A 16013-nucleotide genomic window follows, 5' to 3' on the forward strand; every position below is an offset into this window, starting at 1 on the left:
GCTGAAGGGTTTAGTAGCAAGTGGAGACCATGTTCTCTGAAGCTACTCCTTAGTATATGTTTTGAAGAACAAATCTATTGAATATTTACTGAGATGTGCACTTCCTGCTGAATGATTAAAAAATGAATATCTGCCAGTAGAAGAAATATCTGCATGAGCTGAACCTCTACAGAGGTTCTGCTGAACTCTTACAGAGTTCTGCTGAACCTGCAGAACTGAAACAGGTGAACTGGAAGCTAAAAGTACGAAAACATACATAATAAATTATTTGGACTGCTCTTTGGAAACCTACTACTTGCCATGAAGATACAGCCCTTTACCTTCCATCAGTAAAGCCCTATAAATGTCTTATTGTCTGTTTTGAGCATTTGTGACTCTGAACTAAAAGGAACACTCTTTGCATCAGCATAGTCTTCATTAACTACCTACCAGCCAGGACCAGTCTGGTACAATCTGGTAGGCATTCAGGGAGCATAACTGTTAGGTAAGGTTCTGGACAAAAGGAGGAACATGGGATTTTTTAAGCCCATTAGTTCCTATTAATGTACCTGCTTGGGAAATAAGAAGCCTAGGCTCAGTATTTTTCTCTCCTTGGGCTAAAATCTGACTTTGAATAACCTGGAGAGCGATGTTATTGATAAAACATCTGTAGGATTAGAAGGGACCTGAGGAGTTCAGCTGGTTCTTCTTCACCATGTCATTCCTGGCTTTACAGGTTCTTGCCCAGACAAGTCTTAAGGTCTTCCAAGGATGACCTTAAAATTTCCCAGAGCATCTGTTTTCAATAGTTTTCTAACTGAAAGATTTTTCCTAATCTGTTTTTTAAACATTTCTTTCTTGTCCCATGACTGTTGATATAGAGTAAAAAAATTCAACAAGCTCAAAGGTAGTCAACATTTTCTCCTTCAATTTCTTTTTGTTTTAGGCTACTTCCTAGTCTTTTCATGTTTATTATGGTTTCTAGAGTGCTGGTCGTCCCTCTTATTTTTCCAATTTTTCTCCATATTTCTTGAAATAGTATTTCAAATTTAAATTCAGTATTTCTCTTCAACTTTTGCCAGTGCTGGGTAGAGGGGAAAGATTACTTCACATATGTTGCAGACAGTATTAGAAATTTATCAGTCTGTCTTATGCTATTTGCTGCACTTTGCACAAAATAACAGAACATAGGAAGTATCAGAGTGGTTCTGTAGCATTAGAGTTATCGAAGTCTTCTCAATTTTCTATGCTTGCCCAAGCAAATACTTCACTATGTTCTAATCTTGCAGTATCTTGCCTTGTTATACCAAGGGATCTGAATAGCGGTATAGCATCTTGTAATTTAAAGTGTATATATGGCACTTAAACAATAAGTCTCTTCTTGCCTTGTTTGATGAACTAATTTGCAATGAAGCTTGATGAGTCCTTCAGTTGATCCAGGAGACAGATAGTCTTTAGTGTCTGCCAGAAGTTAAAGAGATAGATACTAAACTGTCTACAGTAATTTTGGCTAATCATTGCTTTTCTCCCATGTGAAAGGAGAGAGTGTCGTATTTGAAAACTGCTTTCTTCAGAGAGAATATGTTTTGTTACTATTGATTACAGATAGATTTGGGAGTTAAAATCTTTCTCTGTAACTTCTCAGAGCTGTAATTGATTCCAGATTTTAAAATGTGTTGTTTCCACTTTGCATATCATTAAAATAAAATACTAGCATTCATAAAGGTTCTTTGGATGTGTTTCTTGTGTGCTTTGTTCTGTGATGTCTAGAATGTCAATTAAATTATTGAGAATAATGGCAGAGCAATATTAAAATTAATGAACACTGATCTTTCAGACTTCTTTAAGAATATGTTATCACTATGTGGGACTTCTAATACATGTGTGGATATAGCTAGCTTCTGTTTGTGTCAGCTTCATTCAGAATATGCAATGCACTTCCACAAATGGATTCCCTAGTAACAGTGCTGAATTGGCCTGAGTGCAGACACATGGAAATGAGCATAAGAAGCCAATAAATTTTAAAGCCTTGCTTGTCAGAAGTATACTGAGGGTTTGTTGTTTTTTTTTCTGCACTGCATATTGATATGACTAAGACTTTGCTTGCATTTGGCTTTCTTTTCTTAAATGAGGTAAAACTAAATCCATGCTAGCTTTGGTTTGTTCCCAGGTGCCTCCATCAGAACTGGAACCAAACCATTTGCCTGATGAGAATGAGTAGTCTGAGTCACTCAGATTCTGACATACATTGTCTAGATGTCACTGTGCGCAAATTCTCTTTGAGCATTTCATTAGGAACTGCAGGGTCTGTTTTCCCTCCCATTAGAGCATTTCTGAGGTGCATCAGGGAGGAAAAGTAATATGGAGTATATGTAGGCTAGTACTCTACCAGAATTGGCAGTTTTCTGTCACAGAGCTAAGAAACTTGTGATGTATGCTAACCTTTGATGATCTTTTCAAAAGGTTAACATCTCTGACTGATAGTCATCATCATCACCATCTCCCTCCCCTACATCTGTATTATTTTGAGGTCATTGATTTTTTTTTAATATTTCTTTTAGATCTGGAAAGATGGTATTTGGACCAGCAAATCTAGGAGAAGGAGCAATAAGAAACTTCATCACAAAGCATCATTGTAACTCTTGCTGCAAGAGGCTGAAACTTCCTGGTATGCAAAGTAAAGATTAATTTTTATTTTATGTATTGCTTTTTATGTGCTAGGAGGTAAAGGCCAAGGCATGCTATAAAGACACAAACCAAAATTCTATTGAGCTGAAAAATTATAGCAGGCACATTATCTCTGTGCAAAGGCAGATATGAGAATACTGCTCTTTTACCTGACTTTTTTTGCTATCAATCTTATGTTAGTATTCATCACAAAAACTTCTACCCATTGAATTGTTTCCTTTGCTTTGTAAAATGTTAGCTCATTTTTCCAGGATCTTCGCTACAGATACCATTAGCAATAATTTTTAGGATGAGTAACAGTCTGAAAATTGGCAATGTATTAGCCAGGGAAAAACCCACTGGAGGTTTCCTGGCCAAGGAATAGGGTCCTATACACTGCAGCCTTCTTACTTAATTTAGTTGGATTTGCTCATGTTAGATTTGATAGAATGTACTTCTGTTTCATGTTGGACATATCTAAAAGACATAAAGCCAAACCAGATTGCTCTTCTGGATAAATTTCTATCCTCGTATTTTTTTCTAGGGGGGGAAGCTCCTTCCTTTCATTGCCTTCCTGGAGTAATAAGTGGTGTTTGATTCTGAAACAGAAACTGCAGTGTTATTATTTTTGATTGTTTGTGTTCTGAATAGAAGGTAAAATTAGCTGAATGAATACAGTCGGGCAAGATTTATTCATATCAGCTCACACCATTTTGGGTCCCCTCAGGGCTGTCATCCCCCTGCCTCTGATTTGTCTCACTGCAGATTTTCTTCTTTCTGGAAAAGGCTAACAAGCTGCCACCAATCATTGGGCTGGACACTGCCTGGGGTGTATGTGCTTTCAAACATTTAGTTGGCTGCATTGTTGAATTCATTTTCTTGCCATAGATCTGAGAAGAAGTGACTACACATTGGAAAGGGTCATTCCAGCCTTGGAAGTAGAAATAGAGGCAAGCACCAGAGGAGATGAAGATGCAGATGAGCCTTTGGAGTATGACACGCGGCTGTGAAGTGGTGGTTGTGAGCAGAGCCCATATATTTGCATGGTTGAAAACATGATACTCATCACAGCCACGAGTCAGTCCAAAAGAACAAAATGCAGGTGTGTGAGTGCAGCATCTGTCTGTCTTTGACTGATGCCTATAGGCAGAAAACAGAAAACCCTCTATCTTTATTTACTCCCCTTTGGTGCTCTTCTGCTGATCTATCTCACGTAGTTCAGTGAATTGCCAGGAGCAGGTCACCCCTTAGCTGGATGAACTCTCTCATCAGTGCCTTTTATTTTTTTTTTTTAAAAAATGGGGATTATGGTTCCAACCTGTGCTCTCTTAGGAAAAAGACTGTGAGAAGCGTATTTTCAAGAGAGAGTGATTTGATGTTTCTCTCTCTGCTATTTAGTAAATAACTGTATGTATATACGTGCACAAATCATTCATTTTCAGTGGCAAAGCCCACTTAGCCCCATGCTCACTTTTCCCTGGGTGTAAGAGGCTCTCCAGAAAATTGCAGAAATGCTACTTTCTCTTTAGTGTTGATTTTGATGCAGAGACAAACTGGGAATGTATGAGTAATGAATTAGTTGTTTAAACAGTAGTCACTGATACAGCAGGTAGACTGAAAAATTTCATGGAAGCTTTGCCGTGAATTCCTTTCACACATCAAGAACAAATTGAACAATGAAGGATTAGATTATTGGACCCACATTATGAATTGATGAAATTGATAAGTCTATGGTGTTTAATACAAATATAAAAAATAACCTGGAACTTGATTCCACTTTTAACCACCGTTCTTTATAATATTTTATCTTCAGAATGTTTTAAAGTTGTAATTGGCAAACAAGCTTTTAGAAGTCACAGAGAATGTGTTCCACTTGATATTTAGCATCTTGTTGTCAATGTCAAACTTTACATAGAACTTTTATCTAACAATGATGCAGTTATATGTATGCTTTTGCAGCATCTGCATCTGTTACCATTGATGTCACCTGATTTCAGCAGTTCACAAACACAAAAATCAATTATCTGCAATATGATTTTTTCAGAAATATTCATATGGAATATCTCTAATGCAAATAATTTTGTATTAAGATCACATCTATGATTAAAGCAACTTTGTACTTTTTTATTGAGTAGAAATACCTAATGTTGAAATGTAAGTGAGCAGAAAACTTCATACTTGAACAAGAAACAAAATCATACTTTCCACCACAGCTGATAGTAAATTTTAATGTGTAAGAGGGCTATTTGTTATTCATTCATTTGGTATATTTACAAAATGTCTGTGTGCGCATAGGAATTGGAAGTTTTATGTTCCTGGTTTTTAAATTGCTTTTAATATTGATGATAGCATTGAAATAATCGCTAACACTATGTTCAACTAAGATGCTTTCAGTTCTTGAGAGAACCTGAAGACATCCTTTTCGCTTCTTATCTTTTTAGAAGTAGTTTTATAAGAGTATTTCTGTGGAAACTCCCCACCTTCCTCCTTATGAGATTATACTATTCGTTTTGCAAAAAATGTACTTCCCTTTGACTTTTTCTTTGGAAGAAATTCAATGTATGAGAAAGGATAACTTGTCTATGAAAGAGATGTTTAATTGCACTTCTACAGAATGATGGTGCATTTTGGTCCCTTTGCTGGTAAGGTAATAGTTCTGCTTCCAGCAGTCTTAAAATTTGGCTTTGCTTACATGCGTGCACATTAAAGATAGAACCTTCTCTAAAGAATCACTAAGTGTTAGTGTGCCTTTAAATTCAGTTAAATTAAATGACATACATTTGTCTGTAAAGCCAAGGACAATTCAAGTCCTGCTCTAATTGTGTTGTTTTCCTCAGTTGTTGCCACAAATTAAACACAGGCTGGGCCACACCAGGCTGGGCTCAAGTGCCTTTTGTTTCTTTTTAATTTTTGAAGAAATGTACAAGTCATACTTCAGAAGATCTTTTCTTGAATATCCACCTTTGCCTCAAGAATGAGTGGTTTCTGCATTCATAGCAATACTTGTGAGAATTCTTTCAATTCTTCTTGTATAGTTCTGTGTAGATTAATCTCACTCCTTCTTGTTATGTACCCATCAAGGTACATACTACCTTCCCCTCAATTGGAGATCCTTGCAAGATACTAATCTGTGCTAAAATATAGTTGATAGAAATGTGTTTGATATTTATTTTTTTCCAGTGTGAAGTATTAATGTGATGAAACAAGAAAAAGAGGCATCTGAAGTTATTCCATTATGTACTTCTGTCCTAGCACTAATTTTTTCTTGCACGGAGACACTAAGTTGAAAAATTCCAGTGATTCTGCTGGTTAGTTAATATAGCCTCACCTTTCTTTTTGCACTGTTTTGGGATGGCTGATTCACATTTCACTAAACTGTAAGTTTGGATATTTGAGTAAAGATGTACCCCCACAAAGTCTGCCATAGTTCTGTAATAAATTATAATGAAAATAATTTGAAAAAGTTTTTCTTAATTTCTTTTGAGTCCTGAGTGTCTTTCTTACTACAGATTCTGTACATTCTGTGCATTCATTCTCTTTTGATGTTTAAATACCTCAGATTGAACCCCATGTCCACTGAATATATAAAAAATACCCAGCAGACTTTAACAGGAGCAGCAATAAACCCCATATTAAAACTGTGGTACATATGGAATGAAAGGTATGCAGGACAAGGTTCTTTCTCTAGCTGCTTGACAGCTATTGTGGAAGAAGAAATCTTGCATGTCATAGCATAGGGTTTCCTGATTATTATTTTTAATGTTTGGTTTTGCCTAAAAATGCACTCTGGAATTTATTTTGTATTTCTAGTGGGTTCAGAAATAAAAGTCCTGCTTTCTTTACTTAAATAAGTCAGGTAGTAAAGTTTTGGAAAATAAAATGTTGAAACCAAAGTATTTATAAACTCACATTTTACTATGAGCTTAGAAGAACCTTCCATAGGAATTTAGTTGAGATTACTTGAAACAAAATGTGTTTCTGACAGCTACTGTGTTGGAGATGTAGTTTAAACATATGAAAAATATTCAGAAATTTCAAACCTTGTTGTCAGTAAGGCTTTTTTTCCCCATTTATTTTATTCATAGTTGTGGTGTATTTGGGGTTAATCATTTGTTGTTACAGCAGAAGGTCTATTATGTGTATGAATTTGTATTTGTTGTGGTTTTGTCAACCTATTTCATACTGTTTCAAAACAATAAACACACATTTTCAAAATGTTTCTGTTTTTGAGAGGTGTAGAATGAAATAATAGATTCCAAGTTTTAAGGAAAATAGGTGAAAGAAGCCTACAAAAAATAATGCAGTTGGTTTTTTTTTCAATCTCATGGTAGGGAACAGGTATTAATTCTGTATTTATTATGTGGTTTCCAGCTCTTACTTTTTTTTAATGGTGCAGAAGCATTAGTTTCTATTCTTCTAATCAGTATACTTGTAGCAAGAATATTTCTACACCTGTCCCATAATTATTTTTTTTTTTAACAGAAGAAGGAAATGGATAATTATAAGATGTTTTGTTTATTTATTAGATTGTAATTTATTAGATATTCAATAAACTTTGGAATTTTTTTTTGAGTTGAGATGCCTGCTCGATTCCTAAAAAACTTGGTAGTTAGTAAACCGAATCACTGTTGCAGATTTGAGAAAAATGAACATCACCACTTCAATATGACAGTATTATTTTTTACTCTTTTTTTCTAGATCTTTGATGGAAAAAGCCTGTATGGGCACTAGTGTAAACAAGAAGCTGATATAGATAAATGGTGTACCATTGACCTCATTGTCAAATATGTCATTTTATATCAGCTACCTTTTATATCTATTCTCCATTCTTAGAATGTTGACGCCAGCCACTTTTTGCTTGAAGAAGTGATCACAGAAATAAAAAAAAAGCCTGTCTGGAGTGACCTTCACATCAGCTGTGATTGTACCAGAATTGTCAGCTCATTCCTTGTTGCTAGACCTTTGGCAAGATCTGTTATTGCTTTTCAGCTTTTCTTTACTGTATTTTTTATATCTTGATCTATTCTGAAAGACTATTTGATCCCCTAATTTATACTATCACCGGGGAAGAAAAATTTCTGACTAAAACCAAGCTAAAGCTATTTTCCTCTTCAGAATTGAAGAGTGTGTAAACATCTGCAATGCTGTGTTTGTGTGCCTACCTGGGACACAAGTAGTCCATTTGCAGGGACAGAGCAAATAAACTAATGTTTTAACATAACCTATGAGGAACCTTATTGGAGTATAGAGGCAAAATATGGCCTTAAAAAAGGGAAGAGATAAGAGGCCAAAGTCAGATCTCAGATATCTTCTAGGCATCAGATTAAAAGACTGGGAAGAAAGGGCATAAATTTAGAGATCCCCATTGCACAGCAACTGATCAAGGAGAGCAAGGGAGGTCTGGAGTGGTCTTCAAAGACCCTGTAATGCCAAATGAAAGCTAGAGATGACCACAAATTACATCTATGCTACTGACTGGGTTTAAGGTTGTTCTCAGGGAACCCTGAGGAAATATGGTCCAATGTAACTTCAGATGACCTCTGGGCACCAAAGGAGGCCAGGCTGACCTCAGATGATCATTTGGGGTAAGTAATTGTAATTAAGGTTGACCTCAGATGATTCCCATACAGGTTAATTTGTTCTGAATTTGACTTCAAATAATTCATGGAACGAAAACAAGGGCCGGGGTGACCCTGGGCAATTTATTGGGTTTTAAGATGACTTTAAATGACCGCAGATATCAAATGAGAGCAGCATTGATCTCAGATGACCCTCAAACAGATCATTGTATATCATGTTGCCCTCAGGTGATCCCTTTTAGCTAATTTACTAGCATGCTGACCCCAGATAAACCTTGGGGCTGCCACAAGGACCAACTGGACCTCAAGTGACCTCGATAAGGAATTAGAACTCATGTTTACCTTAAATGACCTCTGCCACAGCTGCATGGGTAGATTTAGTGAAAGCTGCATCTCAGAATGCAGACAGAAAGCAAGAACTGTAATTGACCTCTAATGACCTCTTGGCACCAAATGGGGTCCAAGTTGACCTCAAATGACAAACCAAGCAATTAGATGGATCTCAGGTTTACCTTAAATAACCTCTGAGTTAACCTCTGAATAAAGTCTTCAGAATCCTCACATGAACCCTAACAGGCTCTCTGGTTAACCTCAAATGAAGCTGTCTGCTTAACTGGATCTCAAGTGGACCTCAGATGGTTGCCCCTCCTGCAAGTGAGAACAGTGTTGACCATAAAGGACCCCTGTAGAGGTACTTGGATCTCATATTGACCTCAGATGACACTCAGAGGCTCTTGCTGTATGTGAAGTTGACTTCAAATGACCCCTAAGACGGAAATGGGGGATGATGATTGGCCTAAGTGACCTCTAAATAGGTAAGTGGCTCTCATGTTGATATCAAATAAACCCAGGTTGCAAAAGCAGACCCATTTGTCCTGAAATGACTTCTAGGCAGCTAAATGGATCTCAGGTTTACTTCAAATGACTCCTAGGACACAAGGAAGTTTGTGATCTCACATGATCTGTGCGTCAACTGGTTGCATCTCAAGTTAACCTCAGATGACCTTTGGACAAAATATGAGGGCTGTTGAATTGATGCTAAGGTAAACCTCAGATTACCCTGTGAAATTCACTGGGTTTAATTTAGACTTTAAATGACTTCCTAGCCATGAAAAAAGGGACTGTGATTGACCTTACATGACTCCTTGCATAGATAATTGGCTCTGAGATTGACTTGAGATGACCATTATTCAGTCAATGAGAGCTGGTTGACCTTGAATGACCTCTGTGCAGCTAATTACATCTCACATTGACCTCAGGTGATCTCTGTAGAGCAAATGATGGCCAGAACTGTCCTCAACTCACATAAACATAGGTGGGCTCAGTTTGCATCACCTGAAGTTCGTCTAGTCCAACTCTCTGTACAAGGCAGTTACAATTATATCATGTTGCTCATGTGCTTTCCCAGGTAACTTTTGCAAGTTATGAAATTTCATAATTTTTCTTGCCTACTTGTTCTTGTATTTGATGACTCCTGCTTTTTCCTTTAAAAAAGGTTCCCATGTATCTAACTGTGATTTCCTTTTTTTTTTTTTTCAATGTATGCCCACTGTGCTTCTTGCTATGGGGCTTCTAGAAGACCCCAGCTACATTTTTGGTTGGCTTCACTCCTCTGTTAATGTGGTTCTTGCTGCTGGTAGCTCTGATTGCCAGGCAATGCTGCAGTGATGAGGCAGATGTGATTTCAAGTCATGAAGTAGAAGCTGCAGGTCTGGGTCTAGCAGACCTACAGGTGCAGGCAAAAGGGAAGCTTGAAGGCCTCGGCTCCCAAGAGAAGACACAGGGAACTGCAAAAGGTCCTTTGCTACATCACTCTTCTTCACAGTGATCTGAGCCCAGGTCACAGCTGCATGGTGCCAGAGAAGATGCAGTGAGGGGAAGAGATCACAGAACCTACTGGTGCACTGAGAAACCTGATACCCTTTTTAAAACAAAGACACTCTGCTAACTGCTTTTAGCTTTTTTGTTCACTTAAATTGTAGAATCGTAGATACTTTTTTTCACTGAAAATGTCAGGTCCTTTTCTGCAAAGCTGCTTCTCCTCCACCTGTCCTCCAGCCTGCCTGTACAACTTCATGGAGTTAGTCCATTCCATGTGCAGGACTTCATATTTGCTTGTAATGCTTCATGATGTTCCTGCAGACCTGCTTTTTTTCCCAGCCTATCTGTTTCTGTTAAATACCTGATACATCAACTACTTATCTCAATTTGTTGTCCTACATTAACATGCTAACAGCACACTGTCTAATCATGTTGTTTGTCTATGTGTAGTCATTTTTGTCAGACTTCTTAGTAGTTCTTGATCTCAACATACCTGTTTCCCCAGTGATGTGAGCTGAGACCATGTATCTGGGCCTGGGACCTGTGGATGAGAGGCAAACTGGAGCTATGACTGACTTCGAACAACCACTGAATGGCAAAAAAGGACACCTGTTTTTTGCAAAGTGCCACACTGCATCAAACTGAGGACAGTAGTTTACGCGTGATCCACAAAACATGCACAGCCCATGAGAACCTCTGACAGATAAATTGATGTAGTATTTGAGCTCCTCTGTGTATTGTTTTTAAAAGAAGAATAGAAAGAGAGAGTTCATGCTGGACATGATTCCCAGGCTGCACCAAATCTCAGGTAATGATTTTATACAAAAAAGACAAGGTCTTTCCATGTCCATGGTCCTTGTTTAAGACAGTGCAGTTCTACTTGGCTGCAGCTAACTGCTCTGATACAGATGTGGCAGGTACTGATCTCTGTTAAACCCAAATAGGAAACTATATCTCACAGCAGCTGCTGTTTACTGATAGGCGTATAGAGAACTGTATTGGTATGTCACTTCAGAGAATCGGAGATCAAAGAATTTTTCAGTGTTTGATCTCCACTGATCTCAGTAGAAGACTGAGGTTGTATTTGACCTGAATATATCTTTAAGCATGAAGATTTTCATTTGCTTAACTTCATTTACCTCCACTAACAAACTGTGGCTCAGTTGTTGACCTCAGATAAGCCCTGGGCAGCGTCTGTAGTAAATGGATTGATATCTGTTGCATCTGACCAGCAGCCTGGAACAGTAGTAAATTATGCTAATCTAATTATAAATTTTGGGCAGTGGGTTTAACAGTATGTCTATATATAAAAATAGGGCAGCAATTGTCTCTGCATGGCCCCTATACATATTTTTTGAGAATCATTAACATTTGGGCATCCTGGTTCAGTTAATTGGGTCAGCAATTTATATTCCTTGACCTTTGAGCCTTAAACTAGGGTAGGTATTTACCTCCAGCTACTCAGAACTGGCCACAGATGACCTCAGAAGGTGCACTGGGAAAAGTCTATGGGACTTCATGTCATTGGTTAGTGACAGTTCAGCTAAACTCAATATAACTGCTAATTTTTACCAGTATTTCTTGAGTAGCAAATTTGACAGTAATTGAGCTTGGTATATATGGGACATGGAGTGGTATGTAATTTCACGTTGTACTTGAATAATTAACTGAGGAAGTTGTTAACGTCATATGAGTCCTCTGAATTGGAGAAGTAAATGACCTTGTTGCATCCTATGCAACAAGACAGTGCAATGATTGAACTGCAGTCTGCACCCATAGTTAACCTCACTTGACTCCACTATAAGAGGTGGTAGCAGGATGTGATCTCATTTAATGCCTTCTCTTCTCATACCCGAATTCTGAGATTTAAATTAGACCAACATGTTGAATGTTAGCAACATCTGAACAGCAAATAGAGACTCGCAGTTACTTTGGGAGAGTTTGAATACCAAAACATGTTGGAGCTTTAACTTAGATTTCTGCTGACTAGGAGAAATAGTCTGCAAGTGAATTCTTATGAACATGAATAGGAAGCTGGACCAGAGAGTTTCAGTTATTGAGGTCAATCTCCGCCAGCTCTGTGGTGGGCTGTCTGATGAAAGACATGTGGAGTTCCTGTCCTAACCTAGTGTTTCACTCTAGCTGCAAACTCAAGATTTCAACTGAGGACTCTCAAAATGTAATTCACAGTTCTACACTAACATTTGAAACCATCACTTTTACACAACTATTGGTAAAAATCAGGCCTAATGAAAACCCACAGCTTTGCTCAGGATTTAAACCTAGACTTCAGCATCCAAGTAAAATGTCTTTCTACCTAGCCATCTAACCCTCTCCTGCTGTTTTCTTCTCCGCTAAGGCTCACTTGGATCCATAGCTTTTGAGTACTACTAGAAGTTTCAAAATACAAGATGCTCTTCACTCAGAAGAAAGGAATTCCCAGTGAAGATGCAATAATGTCTAAGCCAGTGTATTTTATACTGTCCATTCTACAATGTAAGAGTATTAGAATTATTTATGTGTTTAAAATCACTCTAGTAGTTTGTTTAATATACCCTTCAGAATCCAGACTAAATCTTAATGTATTAATATCATATTAGGTTTCCTACCAAGCCAGACATGAAATAAGACCTGAAATTAACTTAATATTTGAATGAAGGAAGCATTTGCTGTCAAGTTCTGCACCCTACTTAGAGCATTGAATTGCTTGCCATCAGGCAGATTCCTCAGAGGTAAACACAGTGTGGGTATTTCTAGTAGGATCACTGAGGTTGTCTACTTCTTGGTCTTCTAATTACACAGGAGGTCTAGCGTGCCATTGGTTATCTTTTATCAGCTGAAACTGACTCACTTGGCTTATGCTGACCTTACATGATTCTGTGGATTGTTTTGATTTCAAGATTATGCAGCCGAACAAAACTGGTCTGATCACTGCATATTCTGCATGAGTGAAAATGACCTTACAGTAATAGACCTGAGCCACCTGATGTTACCTGAGAAAATCTCAGACAGCATCAGGCAAACACATTGTCCTTTCCTGCTCCTTCGTTATTAGTCTAAGGAAACTGTACACATTCCTGCTACACGTAGGACAGGTAATATCAACCAGAAAGTACAATCACAATATACAAAAATGATAAAGTATTCTGTATTGCAAAGAACACCAGCCCCAGCTTCATGATAGCTTGTATTTGTTACTTTGCTTTGTATCAGATATGGAAAACTGGTGCGTATTATGTGGTTGGCTAATCCATTCTCAGGTTTTTAATACTTCGTTTGCTTATTATAAACTTTGAACTGAAGGAACGCTAACAATGTTTCTTTGGTACTATGATAAAATACAAACATATAGCCACTCTAGGTGACTTAAGGTCAAAATTGGAAATATATGCCTCTCCCCAAGTTAGATAACTATCCCTCCACACACACACCATCAACTCCTGTAGTTCCTTTACTCCTAGAAGAATACAATAATCATAGGGCATAAATAAAATTACTCTAACTGCAAATGTGCCTGTGCAGAAAGACCTGCTACTGTGCACTATGTGTATGGCAGTGTGTGAAGGGAGAGTTTGGTAAGGGTTGGGGTAGAAGACAGGTATACCCTTGGTGGGCAGAGCTAAGGTGATGGAGTTTGACTGGAAGTATGCCAGCTTGCTCTCTTCATTTAGTGAAATTCTAGCATGGAATAGATATTGATCTAAAATTAATAGACTTTCTGGAAAGCTACATAGAACTCTGATGTTCAAATTAAATTTCTGTGGACACATCTATATTACTACCCCTTAAGTACATAATAGATCATTATGAAACAAATTGGACAGGCTAAGTATCAGCACAGAATGGATTTACTCTCTTTTTCCTCTGCAGGAATTGTACACTAATTGGAAACCTTAGAGATCCCAAGAGAGAAGTCAGACAGCTGGTGGTTTACCCTCTGTGTACTAGCAAATTTCAGATAATTACTTTTACCTACCTACATTCTTGTTTCCATTTAATGAATTTAACACAATTATTTATGAGAATATGGTCGAAATTGTGCTGTTTGTGGCCTTTAAATGCAACACTGTTGGTCCAGATCCATGGCAACACTGAAGACATTGGCACAAGAATAGTTTAAAGTTTTGTATTTTTCTCCATCAACCGTGGTTGATTGCTAGGAGGAAGACCTGGAAAACTGCACACCAGGGGTGCACAATTTTAATTACAGAACAGCCACTGAAGATTTTAATTTACTACCACTGACTGCCATTAGGTGGATATCAGGCCTCAATTTTCTTAATGCTATGGACAATTTCAGAATAAAAGGCTTATTTTTGCATGATTTCAAAGTTAACAGGATGCAATTTTAAAGCCTATCCTAGTCTCGAGTCCTTTAGACTCCATTAGCAAGCACTGAAATTCAACAGTGGTCTCCTTCACTTCACCATCAGTCTGCTAATCTTACCATGGTCTTTATTTTACATGTTTCATATGACCATTCCTCATCTGCTCTCAATCATGCACTCCTATCTTGGCCTTCTGGAGCATGATTTAACTGAAGGCCCCTTTTTAGCAGTCTTTCCTATACATCACTCTCCTTCTACATGCTCAACAATTGTGCCTTCATTCTCCAACTTCTGCCCATATGCTTTCACTTCCTTATCTATCTCACTACCTCCCTGTCATAAGATCCAATCATGGATCCTATCTTAATGTCTGACTCTTGGATTCGGTCATGATGCTTTAGGTCAGCCACAAAGGGAAGAAAGAGTGGGGAATTTCTTCCTCAGCTTGGGAACATGTACTCAAAACAACAAACACATGAACAAGATGATACTTGCGTTTGCTGCTCTGCAGTATTTATTTGAATGCAAACACCAGGTTGTTTGCTCTTCCTTGATAGAGGCCTGCACACTTTTACCCATGGGCTGAAACCTCTATGGTCCTTTTGTGGAGTAAGTTGAAAGCTTTTACCACTATGATGACACTTTAGCTCTTCCCTCAACAGACGTTTTTTCTAGAAAGCCAGATGAAAGTTTCTGAAGCCAGAAATGGGCCACGATGTTGTACAGGACTGAAAAAGAAAGGAATGGCAATCTTAGCAGGCAGCATGATTTCCTTTGTTTCTTCTGGGCCCTCCTTTGAGATTCTTTTCTCAGCTGTTTCACTGGGTTTGCCATTCTCCAGTCAATACCTGCCCTAAGTGCTACAACTCTCATTAGAACAGATTATTACTGTTTCCTTGAACAAATGAAACCTTAACTTTCTCTCAGAGGTGGTGGCAGAATAAGCCACTGGCTCCTGTGAAACAGAAAATTATTTAATTTAGGAAAAAAAAAAATATATCTATTAAGTGTTCCAAGTGTGACTAAAATATTAAACAACACAGGTGTATATTAGTTTGTTAGACATCAAGAATCCAGTCAGTGTCCTTCATGGAATAGCGCATCTCAGTCCTTACCACAGGTAGGTTTGTCTACATGACCATCTCTGTGTTGAACACCTTAAACCTGAAAGGAACAGTGCACACAGTTTTTGGGGTATAAAGGAAATCTTCACTGCCCTGGAAACCTTCTTTAGTTAGTTAAGCCAACACCCTAGTAATACACAGTAGAGCACCCATACATCACTCTTTTCATGAACCTTCCATGTACTTGTTTGCCATGTCTCATTGCTTCTTTCTTCCTTTATCATCTTTCTTATTCTAATATTGTTGTACATAAGACTTAAGGACCAACCTGGGCTCTTCATGTATGTAAAGCACGAGTAATACATATTGTTGGTTGTTTCCTGCTGAAAAAACAGTGAAAACCTGATGTCCTCTTCACCACAGATTTATTTCAATACTGGGGAAAATAATTCCTACATTCACTCTGACATCTATTATAGTATGAAGTGATGACATTGTTTTCTGTCAGTATCTTTGTTCTTTGAGGGCAGGCAAACTAAGATGCTACCTGTTTGTTGAAACAATACAAAGGGGAA

At 37.8% G+C, this 16013-nt stretch overlaps 1 protein-coding gene across 4 annotated transcripts in view; it reads left to right on the forward strand.

Annotated features, from left to right (window-relative positions):
• TRPM6 (transient receptor potential cation channel subfamily M member 6) overlaps nucleotides 1–6755 on the forward strand; it is a 97580-nt gene extending 90825 nt beyond the window's left edge. For 3 of the 4 annotated variants that reach the window (XM_054054061.1, XM_054054062.1, XM_054054063.1), the window contains 2 exons: nucleotides 2541–2656; nucleotides 3535–6755. In XM_054054061.1, the coding sequence (XP_053910036.1) occupies nucleotides 2541–2656; nucleotides 3535–3656 (238 nt within the window). In that variant the 3' untranslated portion in view covers nucleotides 3657–6755. The remainder of the gene's footprint in view (nucleotides 1–2540; nucleotides 2657–3534) is intronic. The other variant, XM_054054060.1, reaches the window with a different exon arrangement.
• Nucleotides 6756–16013: the final 9258 nt, after the last annotated feature.

The sequence above is a fragment of the Cuculus canorus genome, chromosome Z (assembly GCF_017976375.1).
Source record: "Cuculus canorus isolate bCucCan1 chromosome Z, bCucCan1.pri, whole genome shotgun sequence".
Lineage (NCBI taxonomy): Eukaryota > Metazoa > Chordata > Aves > Cuculiformes > Cuculidae > Cuculus > Cuculus canorus.